Below are 21527 nucleotides of genomic sequence, written 5' to 3'. Positions count from 1 at the left end.
ATTTTTACAGGTGAAGAATTGAGGTATAAAGGATCACCCAGCTATGTCCACAGCTAGCGAGTGGCAGAACTAGAATTCAAACCCAGGCTGCTGGCTCCAGAATCCAAGCAGGCATGACAATGTTTACCTGCAGCAGTTAAAGTATTTTTATTTATTTCGTCTCATGGACCCCCTCATCAGTGCTCTGAGTATATCATATTGTTGCCTTTTTGGAGAGGGGACACTGAGGCTTGGAGAGGGCACACAGTCTCCCCAGGGTCACCTAACACTCGCAGGGCAGAGCCAGCCTGGAATCTGGAATAGACCCCATGGCGCCACTTTGTTCTATCACATGTGCCGTTGTCCTCACCCTCCCGGACTACACAGCTGCGCAGAGGGCCCTCACGAGCCCCTGCCCCTCAGTCCCTCTGCCTCCCACCTTGAAATTACTCACGTAACACACTCTGCGTGTTGCCTGGAACATAGTCACATTGAAAGAGAGTTCACTTCCCCATTTTTCTTGACTGGAAACCAGGGCAGCACTGTTCTGTGCCCGATGCTCTGTGGACCGCCAGCAAGGCACGCAGCGTGAGCAGGGGTCTGGAAAGAGGCCCTGCTCGCGCTCCGGGCTCAGGGGCCAAAAGGGCCGTGGTAGGAAGCTTGGTGATCGGCTGTTTGCCCTTCCCCACTGGGGAGGGAAGGCTGGTGAACATGGCCACCAGTAGTGCCCCTCAAGCCATAGAAAACCTTCTAGTAAATTCATAGAAAGTAACCTGCAGAGGACCTTACAGACAGTCTAGTCCAAGGATGGCAAAAATGTCTCCCTGCCATTATTTCTCCGTTCCCTGCCAACCATAGACATCATCGATGAATCACGGTACTCTCCTAGCAAGCTTGGATCAGAATTCCCAATTCAGCACCCAAGCAGCCATCACTTGGGTTCATAAAGGAAATAAATCCTATCTGTTGTCTGCAAGTCCAACCATGTCATTTTACCAGAAGCGATACAGAAGGGAAGTGACTTGCTCAAGGTCACAGACAGTTAGTGACAGTGTAGGGAACTTAAGGCGAAAGTTTGGGAATGGGGCACCATGAGTAAGCCTAGTAGGACCGGAGTCCAGACCTGGCAACCTCCAGGCCAGCCTCTTTCCACCCACCCCAGCTGCTCTGGCTGTCAGCTGACTAGCCTAACTATAGAGGGTAGCAGGGACGCTGTAGTCCTGGATAAGATGTGTTTCCTTTCTCATTCACAGCCCAGTCCTCCAAGGACAAGGAGGAGGAGAGCTCGAATCAGGAGGCCAAAGCCAAGCCTCAGGCCAAAGCAGAGAACAAACCAGGTGAGAGGATAGTTGGACCAGTAGTTTTTTCCTGCCCCCTTCCTCCCTCCTGTGAGGCAGGGACTGAGGCGCACACCTTGGCCTCTCTGAGCCAGTCAGCTGGAATGCTGAGCTGGTGCTGCCCTGCCCTCTGCTGTACTCTGGCCTCCTCCTTCAGGATGTTCCCTTCCTGGCCTGGCTGCAGCTCCCTCCACGCTCTCCTCAGACGGGGTAGGCAAGGCCTGGCCGGGGGTTGTTGAACATCTACTTTTTTGCTAAATCTTGTCCCAAGTGAGATTCTATTGGGCTGTTTCTTCTTCCCGTCACTTCTACACACAGACAGTGCTGCTAGGGATTGGTCTGAGAGCAGCAACCCCAGTGAGGGAAGGCCTTCAAGGGGCCTGGTGACATAGACATCCAGCATCTGTGTGGCAGCTGGGATCTGGAAGTGAGACAGCTACTGCCCTGTGGACTCAGCACAGCACCCCAGGCCTGCCTGATCCACTCGGCAACCCCCGGAGGGAATGGACTAGCAGTCATTGTTCCCATTCTGTAGACAAGGAAACTGAGGCTCAGAGAGGTCAAGTGACTTTCCCAAAGCCACACAGCCAAGAGATAGCCTTTACCTAAAACCAGATCTCCAGGCTTTCCAAGTCTCCCTTCCCCACAATCCAATTCCAAGGCTCCCCAGCTGCTGCCTTTGAAATCTCTGGGCTCCTCTCCATGCAGTTGGTGGTGGGAAGGGTCAGGCCCTGAGGGCTGGGGCTTTGCCCTCTCTCTCAGGCTGTTCACAGTATTCTTGGCTACCTGGCCAGGATGGAAATATCTATGCATCCAGGAAGAGGAACTTCCCAGCTGTCCTCTCATCTGTAGACATCTCTGTGGACAGGACAATAGCAATTCACATCACATAATTTTACTCTTCCTTTTAACAAGAAATTCCCCAAACAAACCTACTGAGACCCTGAAGGGGACAAGTCCAGTAGCCCTGTAGCCACTCACACCAGCCTTGCCTGCTGCCCTCAGAACCTGGCACGCTCTCCTAACCTGTCCCATGTTTATCTTTTAAAGAGGAGGAGCCAGCCAAGCTCCCTGCAGTCACGGTCACACCAGCGCCTGCTCCAGACGTCAAGGGAGACCAGGAGGAGGATCCTGGCAGCCAGGTAGGCACAAACCTCTTCCCAGGAGGAGAAACTTGAGAGACCCAGGAACCTCAAATGCTGACCAAAAATCCTTCCTTCCTGAAGGTTTGAAATGCTATTTGAGGTTCATTCCTCTGGAGTAAGCCTTGCCCCTTCTCTGAAGATCAGATACTTCATGGCGCCAGTTAATTCACCATAAGGCCTTAGTATGAGTGAGATAATATACATGAGAATGTGTTGCCAACTGTCGCGTCCTGTAAAAACATAAAGAACAGCTGCTAAGGGGTCTGTCAGCAACTAGGGGACAGTGAGACCAGGCATCTTGAAACGCAGGGTGAGGGTCGCTGGGCAGAGGCCTTGGGACCTTCCGAGGTACCTCAGCCTTGCTCCGGGGCTTCCTAAGTCCTGACACTGCTGCTTCGCAGACTCACAGCCTCTTTTTCCACCATGCTCCTCTACCTCTCGGCCTGGCTCACATGGCTTCCTTCCTCTACAGTGCCTTTCCCCCTCCATCTTCATATATCTTAATCTCACCCATCCCTGCAAGCTAGTGTAAATGCTTTTATTTATTTATTTATTTATTTATTTTTTTGCCACGAAGCTTCCTTGATCCCCCAGCCTGAATACCTAAAGTACTTTGTCCCTCTCTTAAGGCTCTTACCACTGCCTCCCTTGTACTCTGTGAGTGCCTCTTAGTTTCCCTGTTGGTGGTGAGGTTCCTGAAGGCAGGATCCAAGTCTGAGTCATCTCTGTCTACCCCCTAGAGCGAAACGCAAGGCCCCGCATACAGCTGTGCTCAGTAAGGATTGATTGACTGACAGTAAATAAGTATTTAGTTTGCAAGTTCCATCCTTGTTTGTTTTTTCTATTCGACACCCAGAAACACTCAGTTATATCTCATCCTTAAGCCAGCAACTTTGGGCTCAGTGTCTAAAACTCTTCAGTTGTATCATGAGTGTCCTGAGTAGGCCAATTACAGCCGGACAAGTAAAGAGGATTAAGAGGGTACAGAGGTATCTCCTGGAATCCTGGAGGTGGGCCTAGGCCTGAGAAGGCATCTGTGACCCTGGTGGCCCTCCCGCATGTCCCCTTCTCTGTGGGCATGCTCTATCACTTGGCCTCTCCTGGCAGCCTGGCTCCATCTGCTTCCTTATTAGCATACATAGACTTAAACCACCACCCCAGTGCCCCAGTCCACAGGGGGACCAACCAGTGACTGGCTCTCAGTCTCAGAAGAGAGGGAATCCGTTCAAACCAGGTCAGGAATCCAACCTATGTCCAATCGGCTGTGGCAGGGACAGGTGGGGTGTTTTGACTCCAACATGGAAGAAGGGAGCCACCTATGCAGGGGCTAGTAGGGATGACAGTTCTTAAAGAAGAGGGTGCAGGCTGGGCAGACAGTCCCACACCTATCAATCTAAATGACTTGTCATCTCCTCTAGGAAGCTGCCTCTCCTGATGGGAGTTGGGGAGGGAAGGCAAGAATTACTTCAGACTCAAATCTTCTCACTCTTCATTCCCAACTAAAAGCACAGATACTAATATTTGACTTCTTCATTGAGTGCTCTGAACCCTGGTTTCATTTTAGAATAATTTGGGGAAGCTTTGAAAACTGTCCAGGCCCCGCTTTCAACTAATTAAGTCGGAATGTCTGGGGTAGGTCCTTGGGCATAAATATTTTTAAATCCTCTAAGTGATTTTAATATGCAGCAGCGTTGCGAATCACTGAGCATCCCTTGGGGACTGGCAGTGTCATGAAACTCATTACAGACAGCATGCTCCGCGAGCACACAGCCCGGGCCATTTGTGTAAGGGACTAGACCAGCACATTGTTACAGGTCAGTCAGGAGCGCAGTCTGAGGGCCCTCAGAATCAATGGCTGTTAGAGTGTGTGCAGTCAGTCCGTGGTTCCCAAACACTGGTCTGCAGGTGCAGTGGGCATGTGAAACCAGATCCCTGGCTCCAGTCCTAGAGATTCTACTTCAGTTGGTCCAAGTGGGGCAAGGAAATCTGTATTTCTAATAAGCTCCCCAGACCACCAGGTCTGGGAACCAAAGATATCATTTGGCCCCGGTATTTGCAAAGCAGGGTATCTTGGTGGTTACGAGTTGGAGTTTTAACCATATTCAAATGGCAGCTTCATCATTTACAAATTGTGCGGACCACGGGCAAATTATTTGACTCCTCTGTACCCTAGTTTCTTCATCTGCCAGATAGGTTTAGCTCTGTATATAATCATAAGTTAATTGACTCATGACACATAGTAAGTGCTAGTTGTTGTTGCTGTTATTATTACGCCACTTAGCATGACGCCTGGTACATGACAATCCTCAATAAATAGGTATCATTGTCATCATTCTTTTATACATATAAGATAGCACAAGAGTTAAGGAGTTTAGTGGACTTAGCAATGTGAAGTGACCACCAAAGATATGCCATATTAGGCAACATTAATGGACGCATACTATCTAAGACTCTGTGAGGTGTTCTGTGTTGCTTTAGAGACCTCCTTGTGGGGTATAAGCTAGTTAGAATGAGTTCACCAAGAAGGGAGGGAGGCTCTGGGCCGCAGTACGGGGGAGCGATAGAAGGACCTGGGGGTCTGACCCAGGGAAGAGAGCTGTCTCGTGGGAGAGTGATTAGCCTTGTTCCGTGTGGCTCCAAAGAGTAAACCTGTCTATACACAGGGGGCAGAACCTTGGTATGAATATGGCCTTCATACCAGAGTTGTCAAGATGACAGAAACTGCTTTAGGGGGTGAGTACTCCTGTCCCTAGAAATGATCCAATAAAGACCAGACAACCACAGGGTGGGAGTGTTGTGAAGGGAGTTTTGCTGAATGCACTGGTTTCCTCCTCGTACTCGAGCAAAAAATGATGGGGGGAATCTGAGAAGGAAAGAAGCAGAGCAGTTATTACACATGAATCTGTTGGTTTGGGCTGCAGGGAGGAGATGCGGCTGGAGCTGAGAGCACAGGTGAAAGGACAGGTGATGAGGCTGAAGCTCCTGAGGGTGAAAATGGAGAGCAGAGTGGAGGTGATGCTCGACTAGAAGGTGAAGGTGAAGTCGAAGCAGAAGGAAAAGAGGAGGATGAAGGTGAAGGTGGCATCCAAGCAGAAAGGAAAGGAGATGACGAAGGCGAAGGTGAAGTTGAAGCAGAGGGAAGAGAGGAGGATGAAGGCGAAGGTGACATCCAAGCAGAAAGGAAAGGAGATGACGAAGGCGAAGGTGAAGTTGAAGCAGAGGGAAGAGAGGAGGATGAAGGCGAAGGTGACATCCAAGCAGAAAGGAAAGGAGATGACGAAGGTGAAGTCCAAACAGGAGAAGATGGTGAAATGAAAGGTGAAACTGGAGAGCAGGAATTCAATGCTGAATATCAAGGTGGAGCTGAAGAGGATGAGAAAGGTATAAATGGTGAAGAGGGAGGCGATGGAGGTGACAGTGAAGACAAGGGGGAGGAGGAAGAGGATGAGGAGGATGAGGAGGATGAGGAGGAAGAGGAAGACGAGGAGGAAGATGAGGAGGAGGAGGAGGAAAATGAGAAGCCTTTGTCACTGGAATGGCCTAAGACCAGGCAGAAGCAGGCTATTTACCTCTTTCTCCTGCCCATTGTGTTCCCGCTGTGGCTGACGGTGCCCGACGTCCGGAGGCTGGTGAGTTTGCCCTGCCGTGTATCCCCCGGGAGGCTGTGGGGTCTCCAGGCACTCCCGCGGGAGGTGGGAAGGGACAGGACAAGTCAGCGTGGCAGGGCTCCACCGCAGAGAGGGTCTGAGACGGAATACGCAGCCCCGGAGGGGACCACGCCCCTGGAGGGACATATGGATAGGTTTGGGAGGCCCTAGAATGTGCTTATTTCGTAACATCCACTGTAAGCAATGTGAACTAATTCCTCCTTGAATTCTGTCTCAGTTTCTTGATTTTAATGTGGGGAATGGTGCCACTACACCCCCTCCATATTTCACAGGGATATTGTGAGAAACTAGCGTGGTAAGTGCCAGCATTCCTATTTATCAGGAAAGATCTGACTAACATACTCCACCCAAAGGGGGACCGTATTCTGTCTCCTGGTCAGCAGAGGGGCAAGGTGGGGAGAGGTTTCAAAAGCCAAACCAAACACCTAGATTTGTCTGGTTTTAGGACAAATAGGTCTCTTCCTTTTGGCACCTGCTGAACCCCCTACTGTCTGGATGCTCCTATGGGACCAACCTCATCCTTCTCCAGACATCTTACGGTCCTCACTGGAGAAAGAGATCTCAGCTCAAACATCTCCAGATCCTCTCCATCACTCCTCCAAGCATCTCGTCACTGATCCTGGGGCTCCCTCAGAAGGGCCAAAGACCTTTAGCCTCCAAAACTTATTTCTCTTCCTTTTCCAACTTTCCAACAGGAGGCTAGGAAGTTTTTTGTTATCACCTTCCTGGGATCCATCGTGTGGATAGCCATGTTCTCATACCTCATGGTTTGGTGGGCTCACCAGGTGAGTGTACAGCGGGACATCTGTGGGTCAAAAGAGCTTTTCCTTCAGGAAGAATTTCCAGTACCCAGGCAATGGTGAGGACCAAGTGAATTTGTAGTTTATACATTGTTTGTAAAGGCTTAAAAGTAGACTTTATATTCCAATGAATGCAGTACTTGGTTTTTTCTTTGGAGGGGGTGGTAATTAGATTTATTTACTTATTTAATGGAGGTATTGGGGATTGAACCCAGGACCTTGCACATGCTAGGCAGGCACGCTACCACTGAGCTACACCCTCCCCCCGTGAGTGTGACTCTTCTGCTTTGTAAAGTATTCACACTGTAGCCTGACAGGAGGCCCTTCACAACCTGACCCAGCTGAACATTGTTAGCTTCATTCCCAGCTTTCTCTGGCCCCTCTTCTCTCCATCTGGTGACATCAGTTTTGCCTCATCTCGGGCCTTTGTTCAGTCTCTGAGTGCCCACGGGTTTCCTGCTCTACCGGGAGCACTTTGCTGCTCTGTGCTGACGGAACTGTGGCTGCCGCTCACAGGCTTTTCTCTTTCACTAAGCGGAGAGCAGGCCAGTGTTGCACTGCTCATCCTTCTGCCTCCAGCCTCTAAAAAGTTGCTGGCGTTACAGGTGCGCATGGTTCTGGAAATGGACGTGTGACGTGAACAGGCCTTTGGAGGGGCAGTTCTTTGGGGAAAGCAGAGGTGTTGTAGCTGGAATGACAGTAGGTGGTGTCATAGGTGGGCTTTTAGTCCCGTTTAGAGAAGAGCGGTGTCATTCACTGACGCCTTGAGCAGGGGCCCTATTCTTTATTCTTTCTTCTCCGTGGCCCCCACCCCCCCACCCAAGGCGTTAGTTCTGCCGTGACCCTACCTCACTCAGGCCAAGGGAGTGTCAGCTCCCTGGAAGGTGTTGGCTTTGCACAAAGTAGTATGTGGTTGGTGCTTTGAAGAGGCTCAGATTTGTCACCTGCTGCTTCCAGGTTTCTCACTGCTGTTACTGTTTACCAGGTTGGTGAAACAATAGGGATTTCTGAAGAGATTATGGGTCTGACAATCCTAGCAGCAGGCACGTCAATCCCTGACCTCATCACCAGCGTGATCGTCGCTCGGAAAGGCCTGGGAGACATGGCTGTGTCCAGCTCTGTGGGCAGTAACATATTTGACATCACCGTGGGGTGAGTGGCAAAGTTGCTTTCTAAGGCACATTAAGTACGACTGGAAAACACTGTTGGCTGTGTGTGCTGGGTTCTTGCCGCATTCATTACACGTGGAATAAAAGGGCACTGATATGAGCTTCTGCAAGGCAATAAAGTACCCTCCCTTCATTCACCACAGCCAGATAGGATAACAGAACTGAAATGCTGCATGAAATGTAACTGACTGGAATTCACAGGTGAGTTGAAGAATGAAGTCCATTAAATTCCACTACCAGATACAGTCAAGTGCTTTGCTCACTGACCTCCAAGGTGGTGGAGGTGGGGCTGGACAGAGCAGTGACTCACTCTCACTTCCTGATATTCCTGCTCCTTTGCATTGGGATTCCTGCCAGCCCAGAGGCTCTAAAAGCATTTTGTATAAACAAGCAAATGCCACATCCCCCTGCACAGGTTCCCTTACCCTCTCCTCCCATCTTCAGAGCAGAGCACCTGCCCTATTTTCATTTCCCCAGTCGTGTCCTAGGATTTGGGTGGTGGCTTTGGTTTCTTTAATTTGAATTTGTCTATGTGTGTATTTGCAGGGTGCAGTAGGTAAAGGTGCACAGGAGGGCCCTTGATTAGTACAGAATTGAAAGAGATGTTACCCTCAGCTAGGCCTTGTAATAACTGATGGAGAGGTCACAGTGTCACACATCTACCAACTTGGGTTAGTCACACCGGAGTCATGAAGTATGAAGGAACCAAACTCAGACCCAGAAAACCTGAGTTTCAATCTGGGCTCTCCCAGTTACTAGCTGTGAGTCCTTGGGCATGTAATTTAATTTCCTTGAACCTTAGTTGCCTCACGTGTGAAATGGAAGCTGGTATTTTCTGCTCTGCTTCATAGGTTTGTGTGTACGTATAAAAATAAGTGCTTTGAAAATTGTAAAAACACTGTGAAGTGCATGGAATTATTATCACCGTGAAGAACACTGACATTGTTTCTTCCGCCTTGCAGCCTGCCCCTTCCGTGGATGCTTTTCTCTCTTATCAGTGGCCTGCAGCCTGTCCCAGTCAGCAGCAATGGCTTGTTTTGTGCAATTGTGTTGCTTTTTCTCATGCTCCTGTTTGTGATCTCCTCAATCGCATTATGCAAATGGAGGATGAACAAGATCCTGGGCTTCACCATGTTCCTCCTGTACTTTGTATTCCTCGTCATCAGCGTGATGTTAGAGGATCGAATCATATCCTGTCCTGTGTCTGTGTGAAATGGACAAGGATCAGAAAACCATGCCAGAAGTTACCTCTTGTTCCATTAAAGAAAGAATGAACACGATCCAGGAGAGTGAACTGAGTGGCCAAGAGCCTCGTGTGTGGATGTGACCCGGGACTGAAGTTTATCCTCGGAAACACCTGCGACTCATTGTGGGTTAGGCGTCTCTGGAGCAGTGGAGTTCCTCCCCCTGACTGATGCAGACACCTGTCACACCGAGGCCAGTAGGAAGACCCGAGTCGAGGGTTTTCTAAACGAGATCATTGCAGGGTGAGGGATGGGACAGGCACCATCGCAATAAGGCAAGCTCCGTGTTCACACTTCCCTGATCATCCCCGAAGGGCTGCTGACCCAAAAGATGCAGGTGTGGTCTACATGTCACCCCCGGGCCCCTGCCCCAAGCACAAGCTGCAGTTTGCTGTCTCTTCTTTTTCTGTTCAAAAAACGTAGTTCTACCAGGTTTGTATTCATTACAGATTCAGTTGTTGGTGAGTTTAAATAAGGAGCTAAGGCTACAGGAAACAAACAGGAATCGCTAATCATTACACATCATGGTCCCGTAAAATGTGTACCAATGTTTTACAGCTTAGAAGGACTACATTAGCGCTCATTGTTGCGTTTCAGAAAAGTGAAATTAAAATAAGCGGCTCAAGAAATTAAAATTTATAAATTGCCCTTGAATTGGAAGGTGTGGGGATTAGGGAAGGAAAACTACCCTGAGGACTATGTAAAACTATGTTCTTCTTAGGAGATCCAAGTTAGTGCCGTCTCCACCAGGTGGTCACCTTGAGGGACTGGACGTTCTAACAAAGCTGTCCTGGCTCTGCACCCCTCCCTCCCATATTCTCACCCAGCGGTGGCAGCTGCTACTAGTGGGTGAGAGAAAAAGCAATTTTTAGAGAGTCTAAAGTCAGTAGAGCCAAATCTGGCTTATAAAGTAAGAGATCCAGTGGGGCAATGCTATGCTATTTTTGTATGCCATCCTAGATGGGATTATAAAGCAAGAAGATTGATCCCCTGCGTGGCTTACAATTGGATATTAAGGCGATTGTTTACAAAGGAGAAATTCAAAAAATGCTTAATTAACACAAGGACAAGGTGGTGAGAAAGAGTATTCCTGCTTCCAAGGTAGCTGGTGTAAAGGACACCTGACTTTTTAAAACCTGTGTGGTTAAACGATTTCATGTGGAAGCTGAAGCGCGCGTGTATTAAGTACCGCTGTCTGCTGCTTTTACTGGCATCAAGGGGCACATTAAAATGAAACAGTTCTGTGTCACTGGTTATGGAGCAAAAGAAGCTCATGTGAATGGAACTTACAACATAAATATGGCTTTAATTACAAACATGAGAGGATTCCTTGAAGACTAGGAGACAGCAGGAAAAACCGGAACATTTTGGTGTTGAAGGACTACGTTCAAAGTACTTCAGGCCATGGTACGTCTTTTAAGACGGGCTGATTAATTCATGGCCTCACAATTCCAGGATTCACATTCTTTGGAAATGGCTTTTACTAAATTCCAATAAATTGTGAATCCCAGTGGTATTTTACTTTACAAAAATGGATGCGTTCATCCACATCTTTAGGTCACTTTGTCACAATGCTCAAGAAAAGACTGGTGAAGAATGTGGCACCACGTTCAGATTCACACTGTGAAGTCAGTTCCCCTCGGTCCTGGTGCTGCCGCACCGCCGGGGCTGCATGTGCCCTGGCCTGAGAACAGGAGGGACGCGCAGCGGCTGTGGGAGGGAGAGCCACACAACAGCCTTCTGCACGCCAGTGCAGCCCAGCTCAGCTGCCCTCAGGGACGTCCCGGCCTCCCGGGCAGCCTGCCAGCTGACGCCCTTCCCCAGGGCTGAGTGAGGAGTGAAACGCTCTGCAATGATGGCAGTGCTGGACCGCCATTTAATGATTAAAATCACCTGTAATGACTGAACATCTTTTTCCTGATCAGTTTGCTGAATTGCTGCCATTTCTCTTTGCCTCGAAAGGGAGTTCTGACGTCACACTATGACAGAAAAGGGTCAAATATGTAAAATGAAGGCTGGGCCTTGATGGATGAGCAGCTGGTGAGGAGAAAGAGGAGGTTTCAAGGAGATGGAAATTTTATGTAACTTCTAAAAGATGAATTCGTTATGCTTGGAAATTAAAAATTTTGTGATACATTATAAATCTATAATTTATTAAAATTATGCTGTGTTGGAGGTAAAGTACTATCTTAAAATGTCAAGATAATGGTTAGATGGTCCTCTCATTCGATGGGCAGAATGATCTGTGTAGCCAGTTACGTGGGACAAATTCTAGGTCATTCATTCAGCCTGGCAAGTCTGACCTGTCCCCTGTGACTAACTAAACTGGAAGCAGCGGCTGCACAGATAACTTCTCCTTCACCCTCCTTGAGACCGAACCTCCTTGATGGCCCTGGTAATAGGTTTGGACCAAATTTATAAAAATGTAAAACTCCTAATTTAATGAGTTAAGATTCTATATAGTACCAGAAAAAAAGGATGTATTCCAAATGTTAAAAAATCAGTATATGTTTAAATGGTTACTACACATTTTGAACATTATGTTGTACCCTCTTCAACAGATCTGAAAATGTTTTTATTCAATTATAGGCTTGGCCTTTTATGATACTATAAAAGTATCATAAAAAGTCTATATCCTAATTATTATTTATAGATTAAATACCAAAGGGGGCAAGAATCGGGATTTAATATTTAAGGCCCAGTCTGCTAGATAACATTTGAAGAACTGGCTGGCCTCATGGCCACAGAATACACTTGGTTCTGGCTGCCCTCCTCCACCCTTTTTTGGTGGGAGGGTCCCTCTACAGGTGCAGCTTGCAATGTATTATGGGACTGATTACTATGAAAGGTACAAAGAGAGGGCTCGTGAGCAGGGCTGTCCATCCCTAGAGGAGGTCACTAGAGCCGGGCTGGACCCCCTGGCCTAAGGCTGCCCACAACCAAAGCACACTTCTGGTCCTCAGGCCCTCCACTGTGATGAGCAGGCAGATCTGGAGAATTTCATTTACAGAAAATTCCATCAGTTGCTCCAATGGTTTTGTCACAGTACTATGAAAGGAAGAATTTTAAATACAAAAGGAAGGAGCCATCCAAAGAACAGCAATGGTGGAAAGGCTGCGGTAACTTTATCAGCGTCTGTTACCATCTCACACGTGCGCACAGACTTTTTGCATCAGAGACAGAAATTCCTGTATTAATTTGTCCAAAACGAATTTGGAACCAAAAATGAGTCAGCAAAGTACCTACTCTGGGGCCAGAGGGAGAGGACAGTATGAAGGGATAAGCAGAAGATACCAAGTTCTGAGGAGATCAAGGTAAACTGGTGTGCAGCTGCCAGAGAATTCAATTCTGAAATAAAACTCAGTCTTGTATCCAAACAGGAAGGGCAGAGCATGCTAAGACCAGCACAAAGGCAGGCCAAGGACCATCTCAAAGAGGCAGCCTGCTCTTTCCCTTCCTGCTCTGAGATAAAGTGCCTGACAGTAGCTTTCAAGTTCTAATGGGAGAAATAAAAATAAAGCCGGGCCGCTGCGCACTGCCATACAAATGGGAATTCTCTTACCCTGTCTTACAGTGTACGTAGAAGTACAGTATCTGTATACAGCAGGCGAACTCTTGCCAGCTGCACTGAAGTATCAGGAATTACCAGCATGAAATAAAATAAGTATTTATCACCTAAAATGCTGAATCAACATTTCCAGGGGCCATTTCTCTATATACCAAAATGGAAAGACACTTAAAAAAAGCTTAAAATAAGCTGGTGGCTTTAGGGTTTTTAAAACAAAAAACATCCCCCAAAATTAGAAAAAAAAAAAAGACAAAAATCAGAATATAAACAGGTTCTATAACTCCATGACAAGAGAAAAAAATCAAATATTGAAATATATAAAATACAAATGTATGACATTCAAAACACTAATGGGAGGAAGTAGTAAACAAGTCGTACCGGACACAGCATGGTTTATTTTCAACTGGTAAACGAAGAAGAAGAAAATAAAAGACAGATAATGTAGCAAAAGGGTATTTCTCGCCAACATGATTGGCCGTGATTCTCTAAAATGTATGGTCAACAGAGAGAAAATCAAAGAAAAGTTTATATGGTGTTATTTTAAAAGATGATCTACATTTTAGTTTTCTTTTGAGCAGGGTTTACCACTTTTTCTTCATGTTTTAGGTTTTATTTTTAAAGAGTAAATATGTGCAAATAATAGACCCTGGGGATTAAAAATAGGGGAAATAAAACCTAACCAAAAGCAGAAACAAAACTTGGTGTTGGGGGGGGGATAACAAATTGCAACCACTTTTCCAAATGAGGATGAGCCATAAAGAATGGGCTTTACCTTACTTTTTTTGGTCAGGTATTTGAAACCAATAAACTATGACTCATTGCTCCCGGTAGAGAAAAGGTAATCAATCGTGAAAAGCCGTTCTTTTAAGGGGAAAAAAACAGTAACAAAAAACTAGAACGGAGCCTCAGAATTCTGCTTGGAGGGATGTTTGTCACCAGTGCCAAAAGCCACACCCATCGAATGTTTCTCCCATTTGACAACTTTCAAATGATGATGACTTAGAGAACATAAAACAGAGCGCGAGGCTAAGACCTTGAATACTAAAGAAGGACCAGACAGGAGTGGTATTTACAAAGGAGAGGCAGACACACGTGCATAGCACCAGATTTTTCAAGTAATCAAGTTCAGCCCCAAACTAACTGAACTAAAATTTTATATTTTTAAACCTTCCCCATTACTTCCCAGAGCAGAAAGCCGTTGAAGTGTTTCAGCTCGGTGCTATTCACTAACAGTGTGAACTCAAGGGTTTTTTCCTACAGCTGAACTGGTTCTAAGTCTTAGGACTTTAAGGTAACTCCAGTCCCAGTGCCCTGAACTCTGTGGGCTTTTACACATTGGACTGAGGACCATTCTTTTTTTTTTTCTTCTTTGACAGTGGCTAGAGAATTCCTTCATTAATGACAATGTGTGCAAACACACACCACACAGACACCTTGAAAATCTATAAATAATTCTAACAGCCAAAGGACACTTTTTATCAGAAATTACCCAAAGAAAATGATATTAGAAATAATGGGACTACCAATACTTTTTAAGAGTCTATTTAATACCCATAGTGCTTAAACATTCAGTTTATTGTCTGATTTCTGGATATTTCTGGATTTTAGATTCCATAAACCAGATTCTGAAGGCTTATTGAAAAAGCCAAGTTCCTCAATATGGGAAATTCTATCTGGCTGTACGTTTAGAGAGTTATTATTTTTCTACTTTTGAAAAAATATTTTGAATATATATATATATATATATTAACAGACTATTCCAGTAGGTTATATTCCAGATAAATATAGTACAATTTGCATCATACCCAATATTTCAGATATTAAAATAAAGTTCAAATTTGGGAGAAACTAACATATTTCCCAGCATAAGTGTGCATGTAGAACATTTGGCTTTGTTAAGCTACCTTCCCTGTGTACTGTACGTACCTATTAACAATAGAGGAAATTCTGGACTCGTGGTATATCGAGCCTGACTTTATAGAAGCCAACCTGGAACCTCTCTGGCTCTCCTTCCACGAGGATCAATGAGTCAGGCTGGGCCACGCACACCCCCGCTGTGACGCGCTCCCTGCGCTCAGGGGACAACAGTGACACTAGCGTGACCTTTTGGAATCATTCTCCCAAGTAACAAAATACAGAGAGACAGATACACATATAGAGACCTGCAGCTGCATTAACTTCAAGTAGCAGACAAATAAGCACTTAACTGCCTTGCTTCATAAGTTTAAGTTCATTTTGTTTGCTATATTAAGTTTAAAAATTAAAAAAATAGCAACTTACTATAAACAGTTTAAAATATGTATAATACAACTTCATGGTCAAAACATTTTGAATCATCTGTGAAAACAGGAGATACTTGCATCTTACATTTGTTTAAGTTCCATACACGATGTTTTAATCTGCCTCTTCCAAGAGAAACCGTAAAACAGTTGTCTTCTTTTATGGGAACTAATTTTTTGTTTAGAGCTTTCCTCATTACAAAAATACTTAATTACTTGTTAACCGGAGGGGGAAAAAATGGACACTAAGTGGCTCTCTCCCACCTGTCACTTACTTTCTCTTTCAGACATTCTGTACATAAACTATCTGGACTTTCTGAACCATTTACAAATGTATTTTTAAAAATCGAAGAAAAAAGTTTAGAGTCTGAAAGTGTTATTTTATACACTGACTGTACAATACTTACTGGCAGTACACACACACACACACACACACACACGCGCACGCGCGCACGCACACGTGTCCTAAAGATAAGGCTCTCCAAAGGTTTTGCGACATTCCATCACCCCAGTACTTGGCGGCCTGTCACAGTTGTGTGTATTCTTGACTTGACTCGGTGTGAGGCGATCGTATGCCATCTTGTATTCTTTATCAAATACATCTGTAGAAATTCATAAAGAAATAAAGGCATGAAGAAATTTGTATTTGACACTGCCAGCAATCAAGTTTTTGTCACACTACCGAACTGCAAAATTAAGAGGCCAAGAGGGAGTCTCCAGGTCATTGCTGCCAACGAGAGGACCGCACCATTTCAGAGCTGGTGTGGGGGCTTCAGAGACCACAGCATTGTAGAGCTAGACTACACAGACCAGTGAAATGCAAAGTTGTAGCCAACTGTTTAAAGTTATTCTCTCCCATATTAAAAGAAATTTTGATAAAATATAGATAACAGAAAATTTACCATCTTAACCATTTTTAAGTGCAGTTTGGTGGTATGACATACATTCATAATGTTGTGCAATCACTACCACCACCCAGCTCCATACCTCTTTTCATCTTATGAAACTGGCACTCTACTCATTAAACAATAAAACCCTTCCTCCCTTCCCCTTGGCTCTTGTCAACTACCATTCTACTTCTGTCTCCATGATTCTGACTACTCTAAGTATGTCTTAAGTAGAATCATACAGTATTTGTTTTTTTGTGACTGGTGGATTTCACTTAACATAATGTCTGCAAGGTTCATCCATGTTGTAGCATGTGTCAGAATTTCCCTCCTTTTTTAAGGCTGAATAATATTCCATTATATGTATATTATCACATTTTGCTTATTTGCTCATCCTTCAGTGGACACTTGGGTTGCTTCTACAGTTTAGCTATTACATAATAGTGTTATGAATATGTGTGTACAAAAATCTCTTTGAGACTCTGCTTTCAATTCTTTAGAGTATATACCCAAATGTGAAGCTGCTGGATAACGTGGAAATTCTATCTTTAATTATTTGAGGGGAATGCCATACTGTTTTCTGCAGCAGCTTTATACCATTTTACATTTCTGCTAACAATGCACAAAGGTTTCAATTTTCCCATATCCTCACCAATACCAGTTATTTTCTGAGAGTAGCCATTCCATCTAACGATGTGAGATGATATCCCACTGTAGTTCTGACTTGCATTTCCCAAATAATTAGTGGTGCTGAATATCTTTTCATGTGCTTAATGGCCACTGTCTTATCTCCTTTGGAGAAATACCTATTTACATTCTTTGTCCATTTAGCAATGGCTTATTTTGTTGTCAAGCTTTAGGAATTCTTCATAGTTCTGGATATTAATCCCTTCTCAGATATATAACTTGTAAATATTTTCTCCCATTCTGTGGGATGCCTTTTTACAATACTGATACCACCTTTTGATGTGCAAAATTTTAAAATTTCCATGATGTCTGATTTGTTTATTTTTTCTTTTGTTGCCTGTGCCTTGGGTATCATATCCAAGAAATCCCTGACAAATCCAATGTCCTGAAGCTTTTGTTCTATGTTTTCTTCTATTAGTTTTATAGTTTTAGGACTTACATTTAGGCTTTCAATCCAATTCGAGTTAATTTTTATATAAGGGTCCAACTTCATTCTTTTGCAAGTGGATATCCCGTTTTCCCAGCACCATTTCTTAAAAAGACTGTCCTTTCTCCAGTGAGTAGTCTTGGCACCCTTGTTGAAAACCATTTGACCACAGATGTGAGGGTGTATTTCTGGGCTTTCTATTCTATTCCATTGGTCCACATGTCTGTCTTTATGCCAGTCTATACTGTTAAGAGTTTTGATTGCTGTAGCCCTACTGTAAGTTTTGAAATCAGTTAAGTGTGAGCCTTACATATTTGTTCCTCTTTGAAGTTGTTTTGGCTACTTGGGGTCCCTTGAGATTTCATGAATTTTAGGATGGGTTTTTCTATTTCTGCGAAAAACGTTGAGAGTTTTGAAAGCGATCGCACTGAATCTGTAATTGCTTTGAGTAGTACTGATATGTTAAGAATATTAGTCTTCTGATCTACACACATGAGGTGTGTTTTCATTCATTTATGTGACCTTTAATTTCTTTGCAATGTTTTACAATTTTCATCATACAAGTCTTTCGCCTCCTTGGTTAAACAAATTCCTAAGTATTTTATTCTTTTTGATGCTATTATAAATGGAATTGCTTTCTTAATTTCATTTTTGGATTATTCACTGCTAATTACAGAAACAGAACTGACTTTTGCATCTTGATCTTTATCTTACAAACTTGCTGAACTCAAACTCTAAAATTTTGGGGTTTTTTTTTTTGTTTTGTTTTGGTGTGGAATCTCTAGGGTTTTCTATACATAAGATCATGTCATCTATAAATAAAGATAGCTTAACTTCTTCCTTTCCAATTTGGATGCCTTTTATGTCTTTTTCTTGCCTTGCTGCTCTGACAAGGACTTCCAGCACAAGGCTGAATGGAAGGAGTGAAAGCAGGCATCCTTTCCTTGCTCCAGATCTTAAGGGGAAACTTTCTGTTTTTCACAGGAAGTATGGTGTTAACTGTGGGTTTTTCATAAATGCCTTTTATCAGGTTGAGGATGTTTCCTTCTATTCCTAGTCTGAATTTTGTCAAATGCTTTTTCTGTGTCTATTGAGATATCATGTGGTTTTGGCTTTTATTCTATTAATACAGTATATTACATGGATGGAGCTTTTTAAATGTTAAACTAACACTGCGTCCCTAGGATGAATCCCATTTTGTTGTGGTGTATAATCCTATCCATTTGTTGCTGAAACTAGATTGGTTTGCTAGTGTTTTGTTGAGGAGTTCTACATCTGTATGAATAAGGGCTATTGCTCTGTAGTTTTCCTGTAACGTTTCTGTCTGGGTTTGGTCAGGGTAATATTGGTGTAACTCTCAGAACGAGTTAAGAAGCACTCCTTTTTCTTCTTTGTCTTTTTTTTTCCCTGTCAAGAGTGTGAAGGATGAGTGTCTTAGCCTGGGCTGCTATGACAGAATACCACAGACCGGGTGGCTTAAATGATGAACATTTATTTCTCATAGTTCTGGAGGCTGGGAAGTCCAAGGTTAAGGTACCAGCAGATCTGGTGTCTGGTGAGAGCACTCGTCCTGGCTGGCAGACAGCTTCTTCTGCATCCTCACATGACTGAGAAAGAGGGGGATAGCTCTCTTCTTTTTCTTGTAAGGATACTAATTCCATCCTGGGGGCTCCAGCCTCATGATGTAATTATTTCCCAAAGGCCCTACTTCCGAATACCATCACATTAGGCTTTCAGTGTGTGTGACTTTGGGGCTGGGGGACACAAACATGCGGTCCGTAACAAATGCTGTTTCTCCTCCTCTAAACATTCAGCAGAGTTCACCACCTGACCCTGGGCTTTTCTTTGTGGGAAGCTTTCTGATCACTGACCCGTTCTCTCTGTTTCAGCTCTGCTAAGATTTTCTATTCTCGAGTCAGTTTGGCAGTTTATGCCTTTTTGGAATTTGCTTCTCTCTTCTAGGTTATCTAACTTGTTAGCATATAATTATTTACTGTGTTCCCTCATAATCCTCTTTATTTCTGTAAGGTCAGTATGAACATTCCCTCTTTTATTCCTGATTTCAGTCATTGGAGTCATCTCTCTTTTTCTCTTCGTCTAGCTTAAAGGTCTGTCAATTTTGTTGATCTTTTCAAAGACCAAACTTTTGATTTCGATCAGTTTCTCTATTTTAAAAAATATTCCCCCCCCCATTTCCTCTAGTTTATTTACTTCTGCTCTAATATTTATTTCCTTCCTTCTACGTGCTTTGTTCTTCTTTTTCTAGTTTCTTAAGGTAGAAACTACTTTCACTGCATCTCAAAGTTTTGGTATGTTGTGTTTTCATTTTCATTTTTCTCACAGTATTGTCTAATTTCTATTAGGACTTTTTTGAACCATTTGCCTTTTAGGAATGGGTTGTTTAATTTCCACATATTTGTGAACTTCTTATTTTCCTTCTGTAACTGATTTCTAATTTCATTCTACTGTGGTGAGAGAACATACTCCGTATGATTTCAAACATTTTAAATTTGTTGAGATTTGCTCTATGCCCAAGTATTTGGTTTATCCTGGACAATATTCCATGTCCAGTCGAGAAAAGTATGTCTTTTGTTGTAGTCGGATGGAGTGTTCTGTAGATGTTTCTCAGGACTAGCTGCTTTACAGTGGTGTTCAGGTCTTCTGTTTCCTTGCTGATCTGCTGTCTAGTTGTTCTATCCATTATTGAAAGCAGAATATTAAAATATCCAACTGTTATGGCTGAGTGTCTGTTTCTCCCTTCAATTCTGTTAGCTTTTATTCATGTATTTTGGGGCTCTGGTGTTAGCTGCATATATGTTATAATTGTTATAAACAATTAATAATTCTTGGTGGACTGACTGTTTCATCATTATAAAATGTCCTTCTTTGTCTCTTTTAGACTTTGTCTAAAGTCTATTTTTGTCTGATATTAATATAGTTACTCTAGCCCTCTTTTTAGTATTATCTGCATGAAATGCCTTTTTCGACCCTTTTACTTTCAACATATTTGTGTCTCTGACTAAAGCAGGTCACGCACAGTAACTGGGAGAAACAGACGATCAACCAAAAATGTATGGAGCCCCTCAAATATGTATTTAACTACCTTACATCTTTTCTGATGCAAGCTTAATGTCATTAGTGATATGACAAAACAGTTAAAAGCACAGGATTGGAAATTAAGACTGCTTGGTTCAAATATGGCTGTTACTGCTGTGAAACCCAACTTTAAGTTACTTAACCTCTTGGATCCTCAGTTGTCTCAATAATAATACGGACATGATAATAGTACCTACCTCAGAGGGCTTTTGGGAGAATTATATGAGATAATACATGGAAAGTACTTGCTATAATATGAGGCATAAAAAAGCCCTCAAAAAAATGGTAGCTTTCATTATTTATCATTATTATAACCAACATGACCAAAATATCAAAGTATCTTTAACATTACATCAAAAAAAAAGTCAAAGAAACAATTCAAGTATATTAATAAAATTTTACATTATACTAAGACTACCAAGATAAAAACACTTTGAAAACTATACCATGATATATAAATATTACATGTTATATATTTGCTAAATTACCTATATCAATGTTTTCTCTTCCCAGTGCCACAAGTGAGAGAAACAGTATTTCTCTATATAAACTCCTAGGGGGAAAAAGGAGCAGAGAAGACATTACTATCTACGTAGTCTATTTATAGCTACAAAAATGTTTATGTTAGTATAAGCATGAGATAGTCTAAAATATTACAAAGCAAGAAAAAATAAAATAAAATATTACAAAGCAAACAATATGAATCTGCTTATAAGAACAATATACTCATTTAAGAGAATGAATTACCTCTGTCTTTTAAAATGAGGACATTTATTCAGTGTCTCTAAAATCTGACTCATTGGTCCATAGACATCATTCATTTTAATGCTTTTTACCATACTTTTCAATAATTCCTGGTTAAATGAATTATCACCTTTTTGCAATAAATGGACCATTGGATACTTCTGGGCTGTAAAAGAACAAAAGAGCAAATGAAGGGAAATGTTCTGTGTGGAAAAGGAGAATGTAATTAAGCAGCAACTGATAGCTATTTAAAAAGTTACAAAGCATTAAAAATAAATTAAGGGCAACGGACAAAGAAACAGAAATCTAAGAATAAAAAAAGGAAGAAATAAGACAAATAATGATAAAATAGGCTTAAAGCTTTTTGTGACTTCAAATACACAATAACTAAAAATACTGTTTTCTTTAATACAGCCCCTTGGAAGAAATACTAAATCAGCAGCCTGGGATGGAAACAAAAAAATAAGTAAAATGAAGAAACAGGGACAAGCAATGTG

General features: G+C 43.2%; 2 protein-coding genes across 5 annotated transcripts in view; one reads left to right on the top strand and one right to left on the bottom strand.

The window, feature by feature from the left end:
- SLC24A1 (solute carrier family 24 member 1) overlaps window positions 1-12593 on the top strand; it is a 29147-nt gene extending 16554 nt beyond the window's left edge. For 2 of the 4 annotated variants that reach the window (XM_032480921.1, XM_032480919.1), the window contains 7 exons: window positions 1233-1316; window positions 2367-2462; window positions 5390-5575; window positions 5732-6090; window positions 6825-6914; window positions 7915-8081; window positions 9061-12593. In XM_032480921.1, the coding sequence (XP_032336812.1) occupies window positions 1233-1316; window positions 2367-2462; window positions 5390-5575; window positions 5732-6090; window positions 6825-6914; window positions 7915-8081; window positions 9061-9310 (1232 nt within the window). In that variant the 3' untranslated portion in view covers window positions 9311-12593. Of the gene's footprint in view, window positions 1-1232; window positions 1317-2366; window positions 2463-5382; window positions 6091-6824; window positions 6915-7914; window positions 8082-9060 lie in introns of all 4 variants that reach the window. The other 2 variants (XM_032480918.1, XM_032480920.1) reach the window with 2 other exon arrangements.
- Window positions 12594-13908: 1315 nt separating this feature from the next.
- The window catches only part of DENND4A (DENN domain containing 4A), a 77963-nt gene continuing 70344 nt past the window's right edge, over window positions 13909-21527 (bottom strand). Inside the window, 3 exon segments of the mRNA XM_032480917.1 lie at window positions 13909-15791; window positions 20775-20839; window positions 21034-21196. Coding sequence (XP_032336808.1) covers window positions 15655-15791; window positions 20775-20839; window positions 21034-21196 — 365 coding nt within the window. The 3' untranslated portion in view covers window positions 13909-15654.

Source organism: Camelus ferus, chromosome 6 (assembly GCF_009834535.1).
Source record: "Camelus ferus isolate YT-003-E chromosome 6, BCGSAC_Cfer_1.0, whole genome shotgun sequence".
Taxonomy (NCBI): Eukaryota; Metazoa; Chordata; class Mammalia; order Artiodactyla; family Camelidae; genus Camelus; species Camelus ferus.
This window is presented reverse-complemented; position numbering and strand designations above follow the sequence as displayed.